The following is a 22,963-nucleotide window of genomic DNA, read 5'->3' on the forward strand; positions in this document are numbered from 1 at the left end:
ATCCAAGTCACTCACTCAGATTTATTTTGGTTCAAACGTGGGAAAGTGTGCTACTCTTCCAGTTCAATCACAGCAACACTTCCAGGTACTTCTGGCAATGACAGATAGGAAAATGAGTCAAAGGTCGATGAACATGTTCTCCTTAGCAAACAGGAGGAGGTAGATACAGACATGTTCTGTGGGTTTACAGGAAATGTGGCCTTTATTTGGGCAAGTGGCACTCAGAATTTTTCCTCTGCGAGACAGAGACAGAGGCTAACAATACTCCTGAAACCAGCCTTATCAGTTAATGGTACAGCATTGTGAATTATACCATGTTTTAATTCATTTAGGAGTCACATTACTATATTAGTTAAGTTGCACATGGAACTAATAAATTGAAACTGACCTTTGAGTTTTGAGATTGTGGAACTTGTCCAGATATAAAGAAAATAATTAAGCCCAGAAGCCATTATGAAAATTACGAATTATGGCAATGAAGGAGTAGTTTTGGTCTGACCATTTAAGGAATCTATGACTACCTCTGAATGCAAAAATAACAACCAAGAGAAACTGTGTGTTTTTCACCTATAGAGCATGTCTGTTCATCCACAGGGCAAATGCAACAGGTAACAAGAGGGAATATCATCACAACTGATCATTTTTATCAATAACAAGAAGAAAGACTGTTTGATTCCAATAATATATTTAGGTAGCTAGATAAAAGTGAACAAGCAGTGGCATTGCTATGTATACCACACACACTGACACACAAAGACCCAGCAGTTAGTTGTCATTCCACCTGCTGAGCTGCTGGAGACATCTGGCGCCGTCTCCACACTGACTTTTGAGTTTCTTGGGGAGAATATTTGAAGTTTCTGTCAGCAGTGCGACTTTGTGTGCCGACTTCCGTTGTCGGTCTAATTCACCGAAGGCACCTGTGTGCATTTTAATGGCTGTTATTCTGAGCGCTTGACGGTATAGTTAAGTGGACGCGTGGTTTAATAATGTATATGAAGGAGTATGATGTACGGGGCTTGTATGTGTAGTGTGCATGAGCGCTCATGACTCATAGAACAGTGTGGTGGAAATGTAGATGGTAAGAGAGATGTAGAATTATACAGACATTGTACTCATAGCATTTACTGAAATTGATCCAAAGTAATCAGACTGAGACACTTTATACTGCAGGCTCAATTAAACTAACTCGTCGTTAATTGTCACTATTACATTTAAAATGACGTACCATTAGTCCACATAGAGGCCATTACATTTTTTGATTACCTAATTGTACACATTATAATGAAATGAACTGCACAATTTCTGCCTGTTGCATCATATAAGAAAGCTAAATTCCCCTCCAGGCATGTTTTAAAACTTTGGCATGATGAATATTTTGTTTAACATGGTTTTCCTGCACGAAAAGTAAAATTCAATTCTGAAAAGGGGGCTGGAGGCACAGCTACTCTTTATCCAAGGCAACAATTTTAGTAATTTATTCTCCAAACAACGTCGCGGTCTCTCCCTGTCCCTCTCTTGTGCCGTGCCGGCAGGAAAGAGAACGGTCATTCCTAGAAGGGAAGCCCAGACCTGCGAAAGATCAAGAGTGATCAGATCACACAGATCAAGGGTTCCCCTCTAGACAAGACTCAGGAGGACATGTCTCGCTGCAGGAGAGGAAGTTCATGAGTTACATGATAATGACACCTATATAATAAAAATGTATATTTCTATATATGTATGTATTATGGAATTTTGTGTAAACTGCTTTTGACAAGACCATATTTTTGCTCATGTTGAATTTGAGTTCAGCTGTAATGAGATTCTATGGTTGTGTTGATGCTCTCGCTGTGAAACTTTCACCAGATTGAAACTCTAAGGATGGTTAGTTTTATCCAGTAAATATGTAAATAGTTTGATCTTGTAAATATTTAAATAGTCAGTTTGATCTTCTCCCTCCCTTTGTGGATTTTTTAAAAACCTTTTACTTCAAATATATGATGTTTCTGTAGTGAGTTGAATTATTTGGCTAAATATTTCTGTCTTCCTTTTATATGGCTTATATCAGTGGTTCCCAACCTCTTTTTCCAGGAGCAAAAAATATTATCAGCGATTAATCAAGTAATCAGTTGTTAGCATTTTCAATTATTGGTTAAGAAAAATGCATAAAATTCATAACCCTTATAGGAAGCCAAGTTTATTTAAAGATTGTGACACATAAGTTTGGTTGATAACAGCAAAGTAATATCTGATTTAATGTGATGAAGAGGTTCCTTTTGCAAATGCTTGTGTGAAATGCTTGTGTGATTAACTCATCAATATGAAAATGAGCGCCTGACGTCATTTAGCGACTTTTTGTGACTTCTAGAGCCAGTGCATTGGAAAAAAGTTAGGAATTTTGCTAGAGCCCCGCCCACCACAGCCACTCGTGCCAGGTTGACCAATAAAAGACCAGTGCACATCAAGATCAAGTCGTTCCTTGGAATCAACGTGAGTCCGTCTCCCTGCCATGTAAACAACCCAGGTCACCGTCCATAACCTTTGACATGGGTCAGGCTGCGCCGCTCCTGCCAACGTCACGTCCCGGAAGACTCTGGGAACTGTAGTTCCAGCTCTAAACATGGGCTCTCGGCTCCTGCCCCCTGCAGCTGCAATTCCTGAGTCCCTCAGTAATCAAATTTTAACAGGTAGTTAGCTCTGTTCTGTTATTTTATATTGAATTATAAAAAAGAGAGGAAAAATAAATACTGTTTAATGTATTAGTATTGTAATTTGTATTATATTCTGTTATTCTCAATTTTTATGTTGATTTTAGGCTGCCAACTTTACATCTAGCCAGGGACTACAGATGAAAACTAGACTTTTGGCTAATTCTGGCATATTTACAGTAATGTTTATTAATGTGCACTGTCCCTGAGAAATAAATAAATAAATAAATAATAATTATATTATGATTTTTACTGGGGAGAAAATACATAAATAAATAAATAAATAATCAGGTTAAGATCCTGTTATGTGGTTCCTGTGGGGATTTTTCTGTAGTTCTTTGGCAACTTGGGCAGATTTCAATGTTGCCTTTGGTGTCTTTGGAGACACCATATGCAAAGTTTACCCATAACGCAGAGAGGAGCTAGACACCTATTTGGCTATTATCTCTGACAGGGCTTTGAAAAAATTACTTATTTGCGATTATTGTGACTGATATTGCATTAGTGATTTTAGAAGGACTGCAAATTTTTACATCATTATTCTCTTTTTCATTTAAAACATATCATGATGGTGTGATTTTTGCAAGGATCTGTGCCAACGATGTTTTCTTAAGTCTGTAAAATATGCTTTGTAGGCCAGGATATTTCTGTAGCACAATATTTAATTTAAAATGGTAGTTTGACACATACTTTGCATTTAACACATATTGCACCTCATGCGATTTGAAAACAGCTGTAGGCCATGTTGTGATTTTGATAAAAGTTTGATTAATTGTTTGGCCCCAGTCTCCAACCTCACTCTGCTGGTGTTAAATGTCGTTCAAAGTTTCTCTGTCAAATTGACATTTGGTTTCCGCAGTAAAACTCACATCTTTGACAGTGTGTCAGAGGCAATTTGCTGGATTTTGTACAACACCTGCATACTTCCTTTTGTGTGTCTTTCATCTATTGGATGATTTTTAGTGATTGCATTTCCCTCGCCGCAGTCAGACATGTTAGTGGACATGAACATAATAAACACACATTTATGAGTGGACCAGTAAAGTTAATTAGCTAAGTTATTTGTGGACAGCGGCAAGGCTGTAAAATGAAATGCTCCTTAGCCACTCTGGTAGTGTGGCAGGACACTGTGGACCAGACTGAAATATCTCAACAATTATTGGACGTATTGCCATGAAATTACATACAAATACCCATGGTGCCTAGAGGATGAATTCCAGTGACTTTTTTTCCTTTGACTGCCATCATGAGTCAAATATCTCAACCATTGTTGATGCACTGCAGTAAAATTTGGTTCAGATATTTATGTTCCCCTTAGGAGAAATGGAAATCACTTTGCTGATCCCTTGTTGTTTCATCTAGCGCCATCATCTGCACATTTTTTAAATTTGTTGATTTGTTTGTTATATGACCGGATTCCTACAAAACTACTGGCACACTGTAAGAACGAAAAAGTTGAGAAAACTCAAAATTTCAAAGCAACATACTGTAATAGATTTTGAGATTTGGACCCAACTCAAACTCTTAAGAAAAAGTAATTGGTCAAACTTTTTCAAAACTTGAGATAATCTTCTTTAGATAAATTGAAAGCTTTAAAGCTTCGAGTTTATCTGTACCCTGCCTCTGCAAGAGGCGAGGTACACCCTGGACAAGTTGCCAGTTCATCTCAGGGCTAACACAAAAAGACAAACAGCCACTCATGTTCACATTCACACCTACAGACAATTTAGAGTCACCAATTAACCAATTAACCTGCAGCTCTTTGGACTGTGGGAGCTGGAGTACCTGGAGAGAACCTGTGCAGGCACAAAGAGAACATGCAACCTCTGCACAGAAAGGCTCTGTCCAGGGGATTCAAACTTAAAACCTTCCTGCTGTGAGGCGGCGGTGTTGACCACTGCACCACCGTGCTGCCCCCGAAACTCAAATTATTGTATTTAAGCTCAAATATTCAAGTCTATCTATAGATGAAAAGTAAATGATCTCAATGAAAGATTATAGGTCAGCCAAACTTTTTAAACTTTATTATTTAAGAAGATCTAAGACGGTATCTAGCCTCATGACCAGCGCTTTTGCTTGAGCCAGCCACCCTCCAGTTCTATGATGATCATGGCTTTATAATGTAGTCCTCAAAACACCTTGCAAGACCATCGGAAAACATAACCTTTACAAAAGTTGTGCCATGAGTTGATGCATGCAAAAATGACCCTGCCTGCAGTTTTTTGTAACTGACTATGTTGCATAATGCAGATGTAAACTAGAGGGCATTTTGAAAGTGCGTATCACCACCAAGGTCAAATGACCTATTTTGCAATGGTAACGAAAGTAAAAAATAATTTGTATATCAGCCCTGTTATCCACTTCCTTGGCCTCAACTACAGCCTTCCACTATGATTAATGACAATCGTTCCGGTAGTTTTTCTGTGATCCCGGTAACCAACAGAGAAACATCCGCCACTGCGAACATAACCTCCTGTTAGAGGTAATAACAAACTATCTAAAAGGACAGATTCTTAAACCCCTTCTCCAGATGAGTCATTCCGTTTTTCAGCTTAAACTCATCCTCCTGCACAAACAACACGACCCTGCACAACACAAGCAGAGACCTCTGCACAGCGGGAAACCACTCAGGGCAACAACAGCAAACAGCCTTCAGGTACACGGGAGAAGGTAAGCACACACACCAGCACCGAGCTAAACACACAGCGTGTGGAAATGTGAATGTAGTGGAAATGTCCGAGCTGTCTGTCACTTCAGTTTGCTCACATCCTGCAGCCTTGAAGAAATTAAAAACAAATCCTCTTGAGCTCATTAAATCCTTTAGCCTCTCACACTCTCTCTTCCTCCCTCCTACACTCCTCCTGTGACTCAGCACACAGTTTACACACAATTTTTTTGTGAAAGAAGGTCAATAGTAGTTATAGTCAGTCAATAACAGACAAAAACTGCTTGTAAGAGGGAGATTTTTGCAGTGTGCGCAGTATGATGGTGTGATGGAACACAGTTGTTCCATGATCTGTGACACTGGGTTAACTAACTGATGCTGACGCTGCTCTGCGGCTCAAAGCTGTCTGTCATAGCTCATATTATGCTGCTGTTCCCTTTGCCTGGTCCACAGTTTTTTATCACTGAGTAAGGTTGGGTCGGTTCTACCGGTTTGATCCAGTGTACCAACAAGTCTTTCTTCTTAACACATTATACCTGTTGGAACACATTTGCTGAAAACGTGAACAGACTGACAACTATGTTGCTCTGAATTGTGGGGTTAGACCATTAAAGTGGATCGGAGCCATGGTCCCCCAACACTATAAGACCCACAGACCAACACACGAACGACACCGCCTCCCCCTCCTTAACTGTCAGTTACAAACGTGTCTTCAGCGACTCTCTCAGTCCAAATCAGCCCAGCAGTTCACTTCAGCTCACTTCAGTTCCAACAACCAGAAACAGGAGACGGCGTCTCTGCTGCGAGGCAGCTGCTGAAAGTTCCATGTTTCTACATAGAGTTTGCAGAAGAGTTTGGAAGAGAAGAAAATAGCTGTTTTCTGAAAGCAGTCAGTGATTTTTTCCACCTCGTTCCGAGATGGAGGGAGGGAGAGATGGCTAGAGGGAGAAAAGAGAAAAGGAAAAAAAAAAACAGCTCTGCCTTGTACCTGTTTTTTCATGTCTGGGACATTTTGCACAGATGCAGACAATGAAACTGTGGTATAAGGTGTCCTGTTGCTGATATAATGTTGATAATGACTGTCAACACATCATTTTTATTGTGTATTGTTGCCAAGAACCGAGCGCATCAAGCGGGAAAAATAGACAAGCCTCCAAATCTCTAGATGTAGTGTGAGCGAGCTGTGAGACAGTGGAGAGGACACTGTCTCACATTTCAGAGCAGAGGTCTAATTTTATACACTTAGCTATTTTTTTATAATCATTCAAATCTGGCTGGGTGGTTAATAACACATGTTTCTGTGGTGTGACAAACTTACAACACACTGTTTTTGCATTACACAACCTTTAAACTGGTTTAATTTTACACTAACCAACTGAACCTGCATTTTTTTAAAATATGTTTTTTCTGGTATGTAACATAGAGATAAAAGGAGGCTCTCTGCATTGTTAAGTCTTACACAACATTCAGTGCAGAAGCTTTACTAGGAGCTAGGAGTATAAAATACGGGTGGCCCTGAGAAATGTTACAGCCCCTGCACTCATGGTTGAAACTACAATACAGCACAAAAATGACATTCATGTCTCTTGTCATGGACGTATCAGTCCCTCCAAGGAAGCTGCGATCACAACAATTTGTGCAAATTCAACCAAACAGTGTGAATTCTGCACAACCTTGCTTTTTTGTCCATATTCTGCAGCTGTTCTGCAAATCTGGCCAATTATCTCTACTACCCGTAAGTTTGTTTTAATGAACCAACTCAATGTTTTGTTTTATTATTCACTTGTTTTGCATTTATTTATTTTCATATTGTTTTACAGGTACTGAAAAGAACACAAGGTTTGTTTGTTATTGTTATTGACATTTATGAATGCTCCATCCACGTCTGTTTTATAATTTTGTGGTTGTTTTTTTTTTTTTTTAACCGAGTTTGCGCTCCTAAAAGATTTTGTATTTTAGTGGAATGGAGGTGCACTTCTTGATCTGTAAATAAAGCATATTTTCTTCAAGTTTTTGTAATCATGAGCCTTTTTGGTGAGGTTACTTAGAACCTTTGATGAATTGTACAAAAAAATCAATTGTCTTATGCAGTTTTCACTAGTTCCCATGAATTAATTGCAAAAAAAGCCTAAAAATATTGCAACATGCATTGCAGTTTTTTAGAAAAGCTGCTGTGAAAGCAGGCAAAGACAGCCCGCAGAATCCTGGAGGGACTGACGTATGGCTGGGTCCATCTTGTTGTGGCGAGGACAGTTTGATGGAACATCAGGGACCACGATGGAAGCCAGTCCAGGACTTCATCTTTTTTTCCCTGACACTGTCATAAACACTGGTATTTCTTCTTAGTGTTGTTTGAATTTTGTCAAATGAACTGAGCTAAGCCAAAAACACCAACAATATAAACCACAATGTTCTGAATAGACACATCACAAACACTAACAAAAAGTAGGATTTGCATTTTTGAAAACAAAACAGCAAACAAGTCCACATTTCAGATTAAAAAAATAATAATAATAATGGATGTTGTGTCCTCCAGACTAAAGAGGTTCATACAGCACATACAAGCACAAAGTTGAAAACACAGCAGCTGTGATGGTATGAGGGTGTGTTGGTGCCCATGGCATCATGGGTAACTGTCACATCTGTGAAGGCCCCATTAATGCTGAAAGGTACAAACAGATTTTGGAGCAACATATGCTTCCATCCAAACGACGTCCCTGCTTATTTCCACAAGACAATGCCAAGACACATTGTGGACGTGTTCCAACACTGGTCTTGGTGGTTAAAGAGTTCAGGTACTAGACTGACCTGCCTGCAGTCCAGACCTGTCTCCTATTAAAAATGTGTGGTGCATTATGAAGCACAAAATACGACAACAGAGACTGTTGAGCACCTGAAGTCGTATATCAAGCAAGAATGAGAAAGAATTTCACTTTCAAAACTTCAACAACTAGTGTCCTCAGCTCCCAAAAACTTACTGAATGTTGAAAAGCTGATGTAACACAGTGGTAAAAACAACCAACTTTTTTGTAACATGCACAAGTATCAATGTCAGAATTAATGTATATTTACAAAAACCAAAGTTAATCAGTTTGAACATTAAAATCCTGTCTTTGTTCTGTATTAATCTGAACAAAGGTTGAAAAGTTTTTGCAAATCATTACATTCTGTTTGTATTTCCGTTCTAGACAACCTCGAAGCTCTTTTGGAATTGGGGTGGTATATGGCGGCTCATTTCACGGCTGACAGCTTCAGCAGTCACGCTCAAAAATATTGTCCCCATTAGTCACTTAGTCACAAAAACATGGAAAATGGGTTCAGGTTGAAAAATGCTGAAGGTATCATTTAACACTTAAAGGCCAGAATTCCTACTAAACTACTAAAACAGTGATAAGTGCTCAATTTGACCTTTGACTTCAAACCTCTATTATCACTCAAAATAAATACCAGACTGAAAGATTAATATTTTGTGTTACTTTATCTTTTCTAAAAATGAAATATGCACAATCAGTATGCATCAATATCAATATGCATGTTATCACATGTCGTAAATTATAATGATTGCATATATATTTACAGCAATATTTGTCTATAGGATAATAATCATCAGTGATCCAATTCAAATTGTATATTAATCTAGAATTACTCTGATTTAGAAGCAGTTAAATGTATTTTATATGATAATTAATTAATTAATTAATTAATTATAATGATTATTATAACAAAAAAATCGTAGCCTATGGGACAAGGCTGGAAATGAGCACAAAAGTAAAACCAAAAAAAGTCTGAAACACTGCTGTTTGCAACAAGTAACGGGAGTTTGTGTCAGAACTTGAGATCTTTAACACAAAAATTAAGGGAGCTATAAATGCTGAAACAAAAAAGTGGTACAAAAGTCCCTGATCTCCCCTATTTTATTAATAAATGAGTCTAAGTAGTTAATTATTTGTATTTTAATGTAGGGAAATTAGTGACTGAGATCACTTCTGAAGTTTTATTGACAGAGACAACGATAGTTGCTAAGCAACCAAATGCTTCTCCAACTGTAACAACATAACAATATGACAGCAGCAATTTCCATGTGGTCAATATGACTGACTGTGACTGAAATAAGTAAAAAACTATCATATTTTCTTTGCCGTTTGTGTAATTTATATTAAAAAAAAACTTTTAAATGATGAAAATACCCACACTTTTAGGAAAAGTCAGGTATCAGCAGCATTGTATTTTTTAATTAAACAAAGTTATTGCACATATAAATTTGAAAACATTGAAAATGACTGCCTTGGTTCTTCTGGTGTTATGGTCTACAACTTTAAGCTGAAAGATCTTGTAAATACTTCAGATGGCAACATGTTTGCAATCCAAGTGAGCCTTCCTTTGAAGGTTTAAGGAAGTTAAGAGTTTTCAAATGCTCTGAATTATTTATATTTACCATTCACTTACAGCACTGCAGCTGAATTTAGGTCTGCGTGCAAACTGCAGGGGGAACTGAACCCCTAACCCCAGCAGTGTTAGTACCACGCTCTGTTCTCTGACCTCCTCATCTTTCCCTTTCACTTCAAATTTCTCACACAACTACACACACACCTTCTCTCCCCTCAGTGTCATTCACTGTTGTCAAAACAGGAAGAGTGTTTGGGGACCCTCCGTAACAGCGGGACACCGACTGAAGCAGCTTCTACTGCATATTTCACATGTACTGTACAATGTATTCACAGACACGCACACACGCTTATAAAAAGTTATGGGAGCAATTTGATCTATTTCAGTGTCTGACATATAATGTCCCCAGACTCGACTGTCTCAATGCGCTTATTTTTCCACTCTTTACATCAAGTGGGAAAAAAAAATAAAGACTTGTGTGATTTCTATGGGGTACGACCTCTTTGTGGGAAAGTGGTCTGACACAGACCATTTGCTGCAGCCTGACTCAAATGCCAATAGGCTCAATGAAAGCATCGGAAGATAACAAGTGTTAGTCTTGGCTCTGTTTCAGCTCATCGTTATCGTGCAGGAGTGATGAACAGAGGAGGCAAATAACACAGAAAATAGATGAGACATAGAGCAACAAACACAAGACAAACTCAAAGAGTGCAAGATCCCTGTCAGGCATCAGAGGGTGAAGCACCTACTGCAATGCCACCACAACTGCTAGATGCAACCAGCGCAGTTTTGCAAAGTTAAATCAACATTTACATGACCACATACGTTGCCCTGTGCTGAAACAGTTATTGGTTGCTTGACAAAAAATTGAATTACTGCCTCCCAGTTGTTTGTCTCCACCAACCAGTCAAGTTACAGTTTACATCCATGTCTGTCCACACTCAGATAATGTCTGTAGTGAAGACAGTTCCGGTGAATTGTTTCCAGTGAGAAACAGGCTGTCTTCACTTCAAGACTATTTTCATAGAGGACAGAGGACTGATAGAGAGCTGAACATTATTATGTCACAGTGAAGTTGGATATAAAATGTCACCACCTCATCATTTTATCCCATCAGATATTTGTTAGTGATGCACTGACTTATTATATTATTAAGATTATGTTAGAGAGGAAACATGATTGATGATGTAAACAAACCAGAGACTGCTGCGATGCAACAGTTTGCTGTAGTAAAGCTAGAAAGTTTACCGTTGTTCAACAACACCATCAGCTGTTCAGCTCTTTATTCTGTTACTGGAATCTGTCGCTTCACACAAGCATGTGTCTGAGTGTTTGTGTGTTTGTGTGACCAGCGCTGTTGTGGCTGTGACGTCACTGTCTTTGTCGCTGCACACATGACGTGACCGTTGTGCGGTTCAGAATATGACTGGTACAGAATTGGATTTGCGACACTGACTGGCTGGTCACCAGTCAGGGCTGGTCAAGCTGGGCAGTCTATCCACCACAAAGCACCACAAATCTTGAGTTATAGCCCAAAATGTATTTAGTAAGGTCACAGTGACCTTGAACTTTGACCTTCTGTCTAGCCAGTTCATCCTTGAGTCAAAGTGAAAATTTGTGTCAAGTTTGAAGAAATTCCCTCAAGGCATTCTTGAGATTATCACCTTAACAAGAATGGGACTGACACAAGGCCACAGTGACATTGACCTTTGACCTTTGATCACTAACATTTTATCACTTTGATCACATCTTTGAGTTCAAGTGAATATTTGTGTGAAGTTTGAATAAATTCTGTCATGGTGTTCTTGAGATATCACAGTCACAAGAATGGGGGATTAGAAACATAATGCCTCCTGTCATAAAATATAAACACATAAACATCAATAAAAAAGTTTTTTTAAGGTTTTTAAATAATTCTGACTCACACAGGTTCTTTAGCATAAAGTCATGAATGTCCACAAAAAAATTAGACTGATCAGTCCAGTAGTATTTGAGATAAGCTGCAGACAAACTGTAGTGATGACACACTAACACACACACACGCTCACACACGGGAGCGATTGCATGATCCCCTCTGGGCCTACGCCTGGCGGGGGCAATAAAACAAATGAGAAACTATGAGCGTGGTGAAGGAAAACAGGACAGAGTGAAACCATGGTGATCATAATGATTAAACAAAAGCATCCACAGATACACACCAGCTGATGTCGCATTCCCTTTCACTTTTGTCTGAAGCCAAGTGTCGGTAAAGCTACAAAAAGCACCTCACTGAATCATTTTCAATTGTCTCACGAGCCAAATCACAACACTCGGGGCTTCTGAGTACATGCCAAGTATGTGCATTGTAAACAAAGTCAGGGAAAATGGCCTTATCATTTATACAACCTACGACCTGCAGAGCAACACCATTCATCTTGGGGAGCAGAGGGGACAGACTTGAGAAATAGCCTTTTTAGCTATAGAGGGGGGCGTATGGAAGGAGTGTGTGTGTGTGTGTGTGTGTGTGTGTGTGTGTGTGTGTGTTCCTCATTCACCCACACACTTGCTGATGATTCACAAGCTCTTTACATGAAGCCATATGTCGCCCTTAATGTGCACATAGGGCTGCAACTAATGATTATTTTTATTATTGATTACTCTCTTCATTAATCAAGATAGTAAGTAAAAGTAATGACTGGAAAATGTAAGGCATCTCATGTATTATCATTACATTTGGTTCACATCGTTCAAGCTGCAGAGCATCCAATCTCCCTTCACCCCACCCCTCAAATCCTCCAAGACACTTCTGACCATCTGGATGACAAAAAAGAAAAAGAAAGAAAGTAGAATTACCCCCTTATGAAAACTTTGAAGGAATTTAAGAAAAGCTATGCAGTGTGTTTTATTGGCAAGATGGAAGTTTTCACTATATTGACAAGTGTGATTCCAGTGAATAGTTTCCAGGATAGAGAGGTGAACATGATGATGTCACAGTGAAATTGACTTTTGACCTTTTGGATATAAGATGTCATCACCTCATCATTTTATCCTATTGACAGGCACTCAAGAATTGGGACAAAGCTGTATTTTGAGGGGGTTTTGATTTTTACTCTTCAACTGTGTTGGAAAATATATTTTAAAGGATCAAACTCTTGGCTACTAAATCTTGTTGTGGTTACATGTTTTATAAAATGTTGAGTTGACAAAATGTTCCATTTTTTTTCATTTCACAGCATAGTCATAGTGAGCAGCCATTTTATTTTTTAAAGAGTCTCAGAGTTCTCTTAATGTTAATCAAAATAAACATTTTTAAACCATAATTCTTATTTAGCTTTGATTTAGAGGAGCTACAGAGTTGACATGTTATGGTTGAGACACTGATGGCAATATAAAATATTAAAAGTTTACCAGTGCTTGAGCAGTATTCCTGCCTTTTTAAACCAGAGAGTGAGGCAGGGGTCCTTAGGGTACAGCTAACCCTGTTTATGCCTGATGAAATCAGGTTTTTGCAAAAATCTGATGGAGTTGACAGAAACCTGGGACACAACTTTAAAGGGCCAACATTTTCATAAAGAAACTGATTTCAAATTTTAGATTTTGAATGCTTTTGACACATTTTCATACATAGTTTGAAGCGGTGAATTCTTGTCTGGGACCAAACCGAACCAAAACATTTCATAGATTCTATATATTTCATACGTATAAATCCTTAAAGAATAAATTTTCACACAAACATTGGAATTAGAGGGTTGGTATTAATCATTTTAAGTGTTTTTTTTCTCTTGGACATGATTTGTCTCAATTCTCAAGATTGGATGAACAATGTGGGAGCTCCACAAAAGTGAAGCCAAAACATCTGGTGGCTGGCTGTAGCAAAGCTCATAAACTCCGCCTTCTCCATTTTAGTAGATAGGACATAGGCCAAACAAAAAAAACTTTAAAGTACGTGTCAAAGTAATTTTTCTTCAACATGGTTTCTGTTATTTTAGGAAGTTTCTCATGGATGTTTGATCAAGTGTTCATTTTTTCTGATCAGTCTGGTTTTGATTAATCATGTCTTGATATGATAAACAGATTTCATGTCATGATTGACAGCTGTGCTCTGCTCACAATTGAGTCAGCTGGCTGTGTGGGCGGAAACTCGAAATCACAGCTCCAACTTCCATCAGACTCCAAATTACGTCACCAGTCCAAGATGGCAAAATGGATATTTTGGCTTCATTTTTGTCAAGTGGGAGGAATTGGAGACATGGCACCATTCTTTATTTGTGTCAGTACTTTATCCTGTTATACATTTGTGCAAAATTTTGTCATAATTAGTGTATACATTTGTGTGTTATGGCAAAAAATGTGTTTTGTGAGGTCACGGTGACCTTTGACCTTTGACCACCAAAACCTTGAGGTCAAGTGGACATTTGTTCCAAGTTTGAACAAACCCCTTCTTGGTGAGATACTGCATTTACATGAATGGGTTTGTGTCTAGAAGATAACCCCAGATTTGTGAAAATCTTGCCTATGTGCACTTGATTGAGAAATTGCTGTACTGTAATCAAGTATTCTACATATGCACTCTCAACACTTAATAGATTCTTAGGTCACACATAAACAACAAGGAATAGTTTGCTGAATAGCAACAAAAAAAGATTATTCTTAATAACACAAATCAGTACACCCCACCATTGTAGACATTCACAGTTAAGTCCTAACATGACAGATCATGTTGTTGTGGGCTGCTTCGCTTTTTTACAAGGTACAAGATTCATTTATTTATTATTTTTAAAACACAGTTGCATCACATGATGCTTGTTGTAGTCCTTTTTTGATGGATGATGCCATCGTCCATCATGATTGCTGACAGTCATCAACTACTGAGCCCTCTACCATCATAAAAGCCCTCTATATTTGAGGTAGTTTGTCCCCTCAGAGTTGCCATAGAGTTATGCCTATGTTCTGCTTCTGACCTGTAGAAGAGAAAATAAAAAGAAGCTGTTGCTGATATTAATTACACTGCAGGCCCTACCTTACACTGATCTAAAGCGCAAGCAGAAAGCATGAGGTGCAGTGGATTTAATTTATTAAAGGTGTGTCCAAATCCACCTTTGCCGGCTTGCATCAGGGGTGCAGGGGTGTACTGTCCCGCCCCTTGCACCATCAGCACACAGCAGGATACACCTGTCAGCTGTGCCCAAGCACCTTGATTAATTCACAGGCGAGTTTAGGCCGAACATGCAATAAACCAATCAGAAATTCAGCTTTCATCACCTTTAAGAAGCAGGTGGTGTCACCATGACAATGGAGTTACCAAGAGAAACGTCTGCAAAAAGTAATACAATACATGGACTGTAAATGCCATACAGGTATGTAACTGGTTATGTTTTACACTGAAGCACCTTGAAATTATGTTGTATTTTCTAATTCACTATTATCATCATTATTATTATGCAGCTCTACTGGCTGAAGCTCCGGTTGGCAGGACCAGAGCAGATGTGTGAGGAGAGGGGGAGAGGAGAGACTGGCTGCAAAGCTGCATCTCAACCCGACTGAACACCCGCCTGAGCCAGACTGAAGTGCAGCTTCAAGCATCAGGCTCTGACAGAAGTACACATACTGTTAAGCCACAGCGGTCTGCCCAGGGCCACACAGACCAGGCACAAGGACATTTGCTATCTTGCAGACGTAGCAAAAATGGCAACTGCACTGGTGCAAGATAGCAAAGCCACCTGCACTACAAAAAGTACACCCGTAAGACAGGACCCTACTTCTCCATGCCATGTTTATCATTTTCTTATTAAACACAACTATCATAAGGACATGTGGTGCAGAGAAAAATACTCTTTTAGACACAGCAATGATATCATCAACCTCTGTAATGTTTCACTGTGGACATCTCGATATTCCAAATCCTTGGACACCGCCCAACCCTAGTGGAGTGTAATAACAGGTTGGGATGCGCCTACCACACCCCGAGGAAAGATGTGCACAATGAGGAAACAGCACATAGCCTACAAATCTCGCAGGAATTTCACAAATATAGGTTTCCCCTCTAGAATGGGACAGACAGACAGGTGGACAAAGTGAGGAAATACCCTCTGCTCCCAACATTCTCTCAAGTGGACAGTCTGTTGAACCAAACACCATTGTAAAAGCAGGTATTTTATAGTATTAGTAGTAGCTCTCATAGTAAAACTTTAGTTACACCATTACAATGACTCTTTTCTGATTCACTTTGACCTACAGGCACAATCGACACACTTGTCATTTACTCAGTAACATCATTAACTAACCTGTGATGACGTGTTTGACACTGATGAACACTCAGCACTACTGCTTGTTGTAGTTCACACCCCCGAACAGGACTGGTTAAGAGCAGGTGGGGTAAATATATATTCTAAATTCCATAATTTATTTCAAAATGTGTGGGTGGGATGGGCATCAATTTCATGTTGTCCCCTCCGATCTGCACATGAGGCATTGGTAGACAAACTACTGAATCATTAGCAGTGATATGGGAAACAACAAATAAAAGGCTCAAAGTTGAATTTTAGTGAAAGGTCAGCATGAAAGCATCAGCACACTCTGAGCCCTGTTTGTTTATTTTCCCTACATAAGTCATATTTTTCCCCTGGTCATCTACACACCCCCTGCAGTGGCTCTATGGCCCCCCCATGGAGGTGGCCTAAAACTATCATGTTTGTTTGGATTGGGAAACAGAGCTGCACCTTGGGAAATGTGTTTAAAATACTGTTCAGAAGGTTGCTTTTTTGTTTGTTTTTGGTTTGTTTTTTGCTTTTTTTTTTCCAGATAGTCAGAAGAGTGTCCTGAGGAATCTGGAAACACGTTCAGAATGGCGGGTAAGTGTCAGAAAAGTCGATGCTCAGTGACTAGAATATTAATAAAATAAATTAATACATGAGAGGCACAAACTGGAGTTTGATTCCAATGTGACTGTGTTGAAATAGTCAGACCAGCCGTCCCACACCAAAGATATCCAGTGATACCCCCCAAAACCCCCCAAAAATCTAGATTGTTTTGCCGTGATTTGGAGATATCAGCTGTGGAGTGTCTGCCTTCTCTCCAGTATAATGGGACTAAATGGCACTCAGCTTGTGGTGCTCAAAACACAAAAAACCTGTTACTATTTTCTTTCTTGTAGAAAAGAAAGCAAAAATGTGCATTTTTATGGTTAACTGTCCCTTTAAAACTGATAGGGGAAACAACTAATAAAAAAAGGAAGTTGAATTTTAGACACATTAAACTTAATTAACTCCATATTTTTACCCCTGGTCATCCACGCCCCCCTGTAGTGGCTCTGTGTCCCCCGGTGGGGCCCACCCCACAGTTTGAGAACCAGTGAGTTAATGCAAGAAAATAAAAAGCACAAATCCTCCCATCTGTGGAGCAGGAACAATCAAGTCTTTTGTCTGAACAATGTTTTCTATGATTAATCAGATCAAACGGCTTTATTGATTGATTTTCTGTCAGTCGACTAATGAAGCTCAGCGTAAGTTCAATCAGGAAGACTATCTTCATGCCTCGTTCATCCCTAACTGTCTTTCGCTCCCTCTCTGTCTTTATCCACTTATTCTCAATCAGCTATCCATGGGCGTTCACTCTTTAAGTGAGCCAACCAGATTTAGACACAGTCTCTATCAGCCAATCATGTCTTAGTGTAAAAACTGCAAATCTGTTCTCCTCTCTGCCGCTTCCAGCTCTCATTTCTGCACAGAATTGTTGCGACCTTCCTCCACCTCGTTCTCCTCCAGTTCTTCTAATCCAGTGCCTGAGTTGAGCTCATCAGAAGTCCAGTTCATATCATCCAGATCATCAGCCATCCCTTCAACACCACCACCAGTGTTTGGACTCCACAGGGGGGGTTCCTTTACTGATCACAGCTTTACCACCTTTATACATGATGATGTCATGATGGAGTCTAACCACCAAGGACTTTTTCACATTTCTCATCTCAATTGATTAATCATCAATCATGTCAGCTCTAAATACACAAAACAAATGAGCCGACAGGAGACCCTGCCACTGCAGAAAGCATCACACCTGTAGCACCCTGCATGCTGCTGCAAGTTTGTTCATCCTGTTAGTAGCACTGTGTGATCTTCTCTTATCAGATTTTATTTGATTTTTTTCCCCCAGGTATTAAGAGGCGAGGATCATTTCAGCATCAGTGGCAGATCTAGACCAATTTTACTGGTGGGGCAAACTGGGGCAAGTTGTTTTGTCAGAGAGGCACCTTAGATCCAGATTAGTAAAAGTACAAAAAGTAGTGGCACAGAAAAATACCCATATTTGTTTTACTTGGGCAACTTAGCGCCATTAAACGTAGCCAACTTAGCTATTAGCGGTTCTGGTTTGCATGTATCCATGTATGCTCAGACAACTGTGTTTAAATTGCTTGAAGAAAAACTTTAAAATGTGATAAAGAGGAAAGTTTGTCAAATAAAACTGAAAATTGTCACTTTTTAGGACACTTAGGACACTTTTTTTAGGACAAAGTGATTGACAATTTACTACTTATAGGCTGCAAATAATTATTTTCATCATCGATTAATCTGTCAATTACTTTCTTGAGTAATCGATTACTTGTTTGGTCCATAAAATGTCAAAAATTGAGAAAAATGTTGACCAGTATTTCTCAAAACCCAAGTGGCATCCTTAAATGTCTTGTTTTGTCCTAAACTCAAAAATATTCAGTTTAGTGTCAGAAATCAGTAAAGAAACCAGAAAATATCCACATTTAAGAGGCTAGAATCAGAGAATTTTGTCTTTTTTCTTTTAAAAATAATAATAGTTGTCAATTAATTTATTAATCAATTATTCAGCTAATAATTGCAGCTCTAGCTTCTACTGTATTCCACAGAAAATACCTTGACTGTATTTTTTGTGTTAATAGTATTTGTTTCAGTACCATGGAGTGAGTGCCAAATCATTGGTAATTTTATTTATTTTTATGGGCTATTGGGCCATGGGGGGTCCTAACTCAGGGGCACTGGCCCCTGTTGCCCCCACCCTCCTAGCACCGCCCCTGTCTATCAGTGTGATTAATTTTGCAGAAACAAACATCATGTTGTTGATGTTGGTGAGTCCACCTTTTTCATTTCCTGGCAGAAATGAACCAGCAGTCAAAGTGTATTATTAACAAGCCTATGGCTACTTTTATTTTAATATACTGATTTAAAGCCTCATCCAATCAGCATCCTTCCTCCATAAGTAATTATTTAGTTTCTTATTGTGGTTTCCAGTCATAATACACAGATATCTGCGCCGACAGTGGGAGATTTTGGACACATTTACGCGCAAACACAGCGCGCAAACCGGACACTTTGGACACCTACCTGTAGCACAGTCTTCATGGTGACTGGAGAGACGATAGTGGTGCAGATCTTCTCGTCTTTACGCGTCACCTGTCCCATGATGAAGAGCATCGGCGTGGCCAGCGCGAAGGACGCGATCCACATGGCGCTGATGAGCTTCTTGGTGCGGCTGCGGGACATGATGCTCTTGGCTTTGAACGGGTGGCAGATGGCCATGTAGCGCTCCACGCTCAGGCTGGCGATGTTGAGCGCGGTGGCATACGAGCAGCTGTCCCGCAGGAAGTAGTAACCCCTGCACACGGCGTCCCCGAACACCCACGGGTGGTGGAACCAGATGAAGTTGTAGAGCTCGATGGGCATGGAGAGGACGAGGATGAGCAAGTCGGAGATGGCCAGGCTCGCCAGGTGGTAGTGCACGGTGCTCTGCAGGTTCTGCAGGCTCTTCTTTGTCAGCAGGGTGTACAGGGTGATGGAGTTGCCCAGAGAGCCCACGGCGAACAAAGCCACGTAGATGATAGTGACGATCACCCGGGAGTAAACGTCCGTGTTCACCTCCAGGTCCTCTTCCTCCGGTTTGGAGATGTTGTTATCAGATGGCAACACGGAGGAGTTATTCCCAAAAAGTCTCTGCGCCAGCGCGCCCAAACTGGCCAGGTCGCGCCCTGAGAGCGTCAAATTAAAATCCATCATGAGTTTATGTGTGGAAACATATGAACAGAAAGTGTGAGTGTTTGAACTGAGTAGACATTTGTTGATTTTCACTTGTTCATCCAGCGGAGTGAAGCGGCTTCGGTCTGTGAGGAGGAGAGCAGCTTTTATATTTGGCACGACAGGAGGCGTGCTCGCTATTGGAGCTGCTGCGATGACGCACAGCCATCGGACCTTTTGTCCGTACACGTCTCACCTTGGAGACCAAAAATAACGCCAAGGGCCAACGAACAGAAAATCACGAGCATTTTCTTTCAGGTATATTTTGTGAGAGATGTTTTTTTTCAGTTTTGATTACCTTGAAAGTCCCTCTGTCTATCTCGTTCTCACTGTGTGTGTGTTTGTGTGTGTGTTTGTGTGTTTGTGCGTGTGTGCGCGCGCACCAGGCTTCTCGTTTTCTTCCCCTCTCACTGAGGCTCAGAAGTACAGAGGAATAACAGCTGGAGGTCCCACTACAATCTGTCAGATAGTGTTGGAGGCAGCAGTTAAGATCTTCAGTGTCTTCAGCGTTAATGATCTCAGTCTCAGTGTGGAGAAGTATTATTATCAGTACTATCAACGGACAGACAGAGAGGAAATGTGACTTTAATGGTTACTTTGCAACAGCTGTTGCTGCTGGGACCAATGTAGCAAAACAGGCCCTCTGGTCTCTGCGCAGACACTCACACGCAGTGAGCTTTGTTTTCACTGAAAAGACTTTTAAAAAACGACTGTGCAGTGGCAGACTCAGGCTGTGTGAGGGGCAGGGGTAAAAAAGGGCACCCGGTGTATGAGTGTGGCACCAGCAGTGCGAAAGTCATGATGCATTTATGGTGAAATAGTTCCAAGTAATGACTGGAAATAAGAATGGGTGACGCCTCTCTACTTCCACCACGTACAAAAATTAAATCTGTAGGGGAAGATGATTTCAGTTGTTGATTAATCTGTCAGTTATTTTCTTGATTTTGAAGACATTTTTAAGCAGAATATCAACTTCACGTTTTTATTTTTGTTTTATCATCTTGTGTTATGTGTGTGACATCACTGTCACCAGTGTGGCTAATGTTAGCTGTGTGTGTCCCCCACCACCCCACCCAAAACACTCTGTCCAAGAGGCCTGGTGGGCTGGAGGCCGGAGTCCCAGGGGATGCATTATGAGCAGCCTCACTGTGTCCCGGCTGACATTACTGTAACAAAATATTGAATGAAGCAAAACAAAACCTGGAACCAAGCAGGATATATCTGGTTCCATCGAAGGTGACAGGATTTTGCACAATATACGACTACGTGCTACTCGGCACACAGGCATCGCGAAAGAAAGGATGGAACACAGAAGGGATCCGTGTTGGTCTTCGGCCGACTCTCATGTTCGGAGTGTGCGGTTTGATCGGAGCACATTGGAAGATCGCAGCTTGGAACTAAAAAACCTTCAACTCAAGAGACGGAGTAGATGAACAGCCAACCATCGCAGAAAAGGGATTCAGCTGCCTTCACCTGAACTGAGAGGATCGTTCAAATGAGGATCAACCTTTTCCACCCAGCTGAAGGACTAAAATTGGATAAAGGGTTTCTTTTTGTTCATCCTGCCATTAAGAACCGAGGACTTATTAGAGACTTTTCTGACTTTGGACAGTTTGGTAGTCAAGGAAGGACTGTACCGGTACTACACCACTTCCCTCTTTCTCTCCAAATTGGACACTTAACCATTCAGCCACAGCTGAATCAGAGTTTGAAATCCAATACTCTTATTATCAGAAAAATGAGTATTTGTTATGAGTTGATTTGAATAATTAATCCTGAATCACTTTGAGCTTTATGCTTACCCTCGTTTAATCTCTGCAATAAAACTATCATCTGCAGTTAAAGACTAAGTTATGGACATTTAATTTATACCATCTCTATGGGTAGTAATTAGTGTGTTTAACATCTTTAACGGTTCTTACAGGTCACTCTAGCCAAACAAATTAAACTGACTGTACCATACAGGCCACTAAACATTATCCTGGCAACCATCCCAAGTCCTCAGATCAACAAGAGGAGAGCTGCCGTTAACGGGTGTGGCTGGTGTAGTATTTGAGTCTAGGACTGTTCAGTCAAGTGCTGACCCAGACTGAGCAGGGTAGACGTCTGGATGAAGGCAGTTAGAAGCTGGACGAATCTCCTCGCCACCAGCTTTAACAGTCCTCTGTTGAAACCTAATAGGGTAACACCCACAGGTTTAGTGATCAGACCCTCCTGTACAGGGGTAACTCACAATCTAACACTGTCATTATGTAACATTTATATTATGTAGTTCTGTATAGTTATGACTGGTAACATTACAACGACAGTACTTGTGGACATGTCTAAACTGTATAAAATAAATGTTAAAAAATATTTAATGAATATATTGAATTATATATTATTAAATCTTTTTTTATTGAATTAAGTACAATTTACTTTAGAAATAAATGTAAAAATATGATAGCTCCATTGTTTGTTTTTGGTGCAGTGCCTGATGGGTAATTTTGCTTGTCAATTTCCTGCAAAGTAAGAATCTGTTGTTCAGTTGATCTCCACACCACTGGTTCCAAATCTGGGGTCCAGACCCCGCTTGGGGAGGCAGCAAAAGTCGAAGGGGGTCTCCAAGGCTTTGTCTGCTCTGAGGCTGTCAAAACTAAAACTACAATTTCTACAAAAGTCTGCACACAAAGCTGTTTAAAATGATACATCTTTGTCCTCGCTCACGTAGGGTGTACTAGTCCACACCTCTGTGACCTCTCTATTCTGTCATAATGAATCTTTAATATTCTTTTAGTAAGGATGACTGTGTGTGTAAACCCACTCTGTTGAGAAAAAAAAATGATAAGCAGATACTATGAACCAGTCATTTCCAAAGACTGGGTCGTGGCCCACAGATGGGTCACTGGAGATTTGATTTGGGTCACCAAATAAATAAAACAATATGGAAGAAATTCTGCAAATTTAAGATTTAGATCTGCAGTGCATATTTTCATACATACTTTCAAACGTATATACTGATGTTTTATTGATGAGATGAAAAACAAAAGCCTGTTAATTCTGCCTGAATGCACTGATTTTGTCTCATTTATGAAGAAAGCTAATGGGTTCTATATGTGAAAACACAAAAGTTGAGAAAACTCAGACCGAACTCAAACTCTTAAGTTTTGAACACGTTACCAACTAATAATATGTTGTTGAGATAAGGTACTTTTCTTCTTCTTAGATAATCT

The 22,963-nt window shown here is 39.9% G+C and overlaps 1 protein-coding gene across 1 annotated transcript in view; it reads right to left on the reverse strand.

Annotated features, from left to right (window-relative positions):
- The window catches only part of ntsr1 (neurotensin receptor 1 (high affinity)), an 84,167-nt gene extending 64,310 nt beyond the window's left edge, over positions 1-19,857 (reverse strand). Inside the window, exon 1 of the mRNA XM_084720068.1 lies at positions 19,065-19,857. Coding sequence (XP_084576194.1) covers positions 19,065-19,733 — 669 coding nt within the window. The 5' untranslated portion in view covers positions 19,734-19,857. The remainder of the gene's footprint in view (positions 1-19,064) is intronic.
- Between the last annotated feature and the right edge of the window lie 3,106 nt (positions 19,858-22,963).

The sequence above is a fragment of the Lutjanus erythropterus genome, chromosome 6 (assembly GCF_056507025.1).
Source record: "Lutjanus erythropterus isolate fLutEry1 chromosome 6, fLutEry1.hap2, whole genome shotgun sequence".
Taxonomy (NCBI): domain Eukaryota; kingdom Metazoa; phylum Chordata; class Actinopteri; order Lutjaniformes; family Lutjanidae; genus Lutjanus; species Lutjanus erythropterus.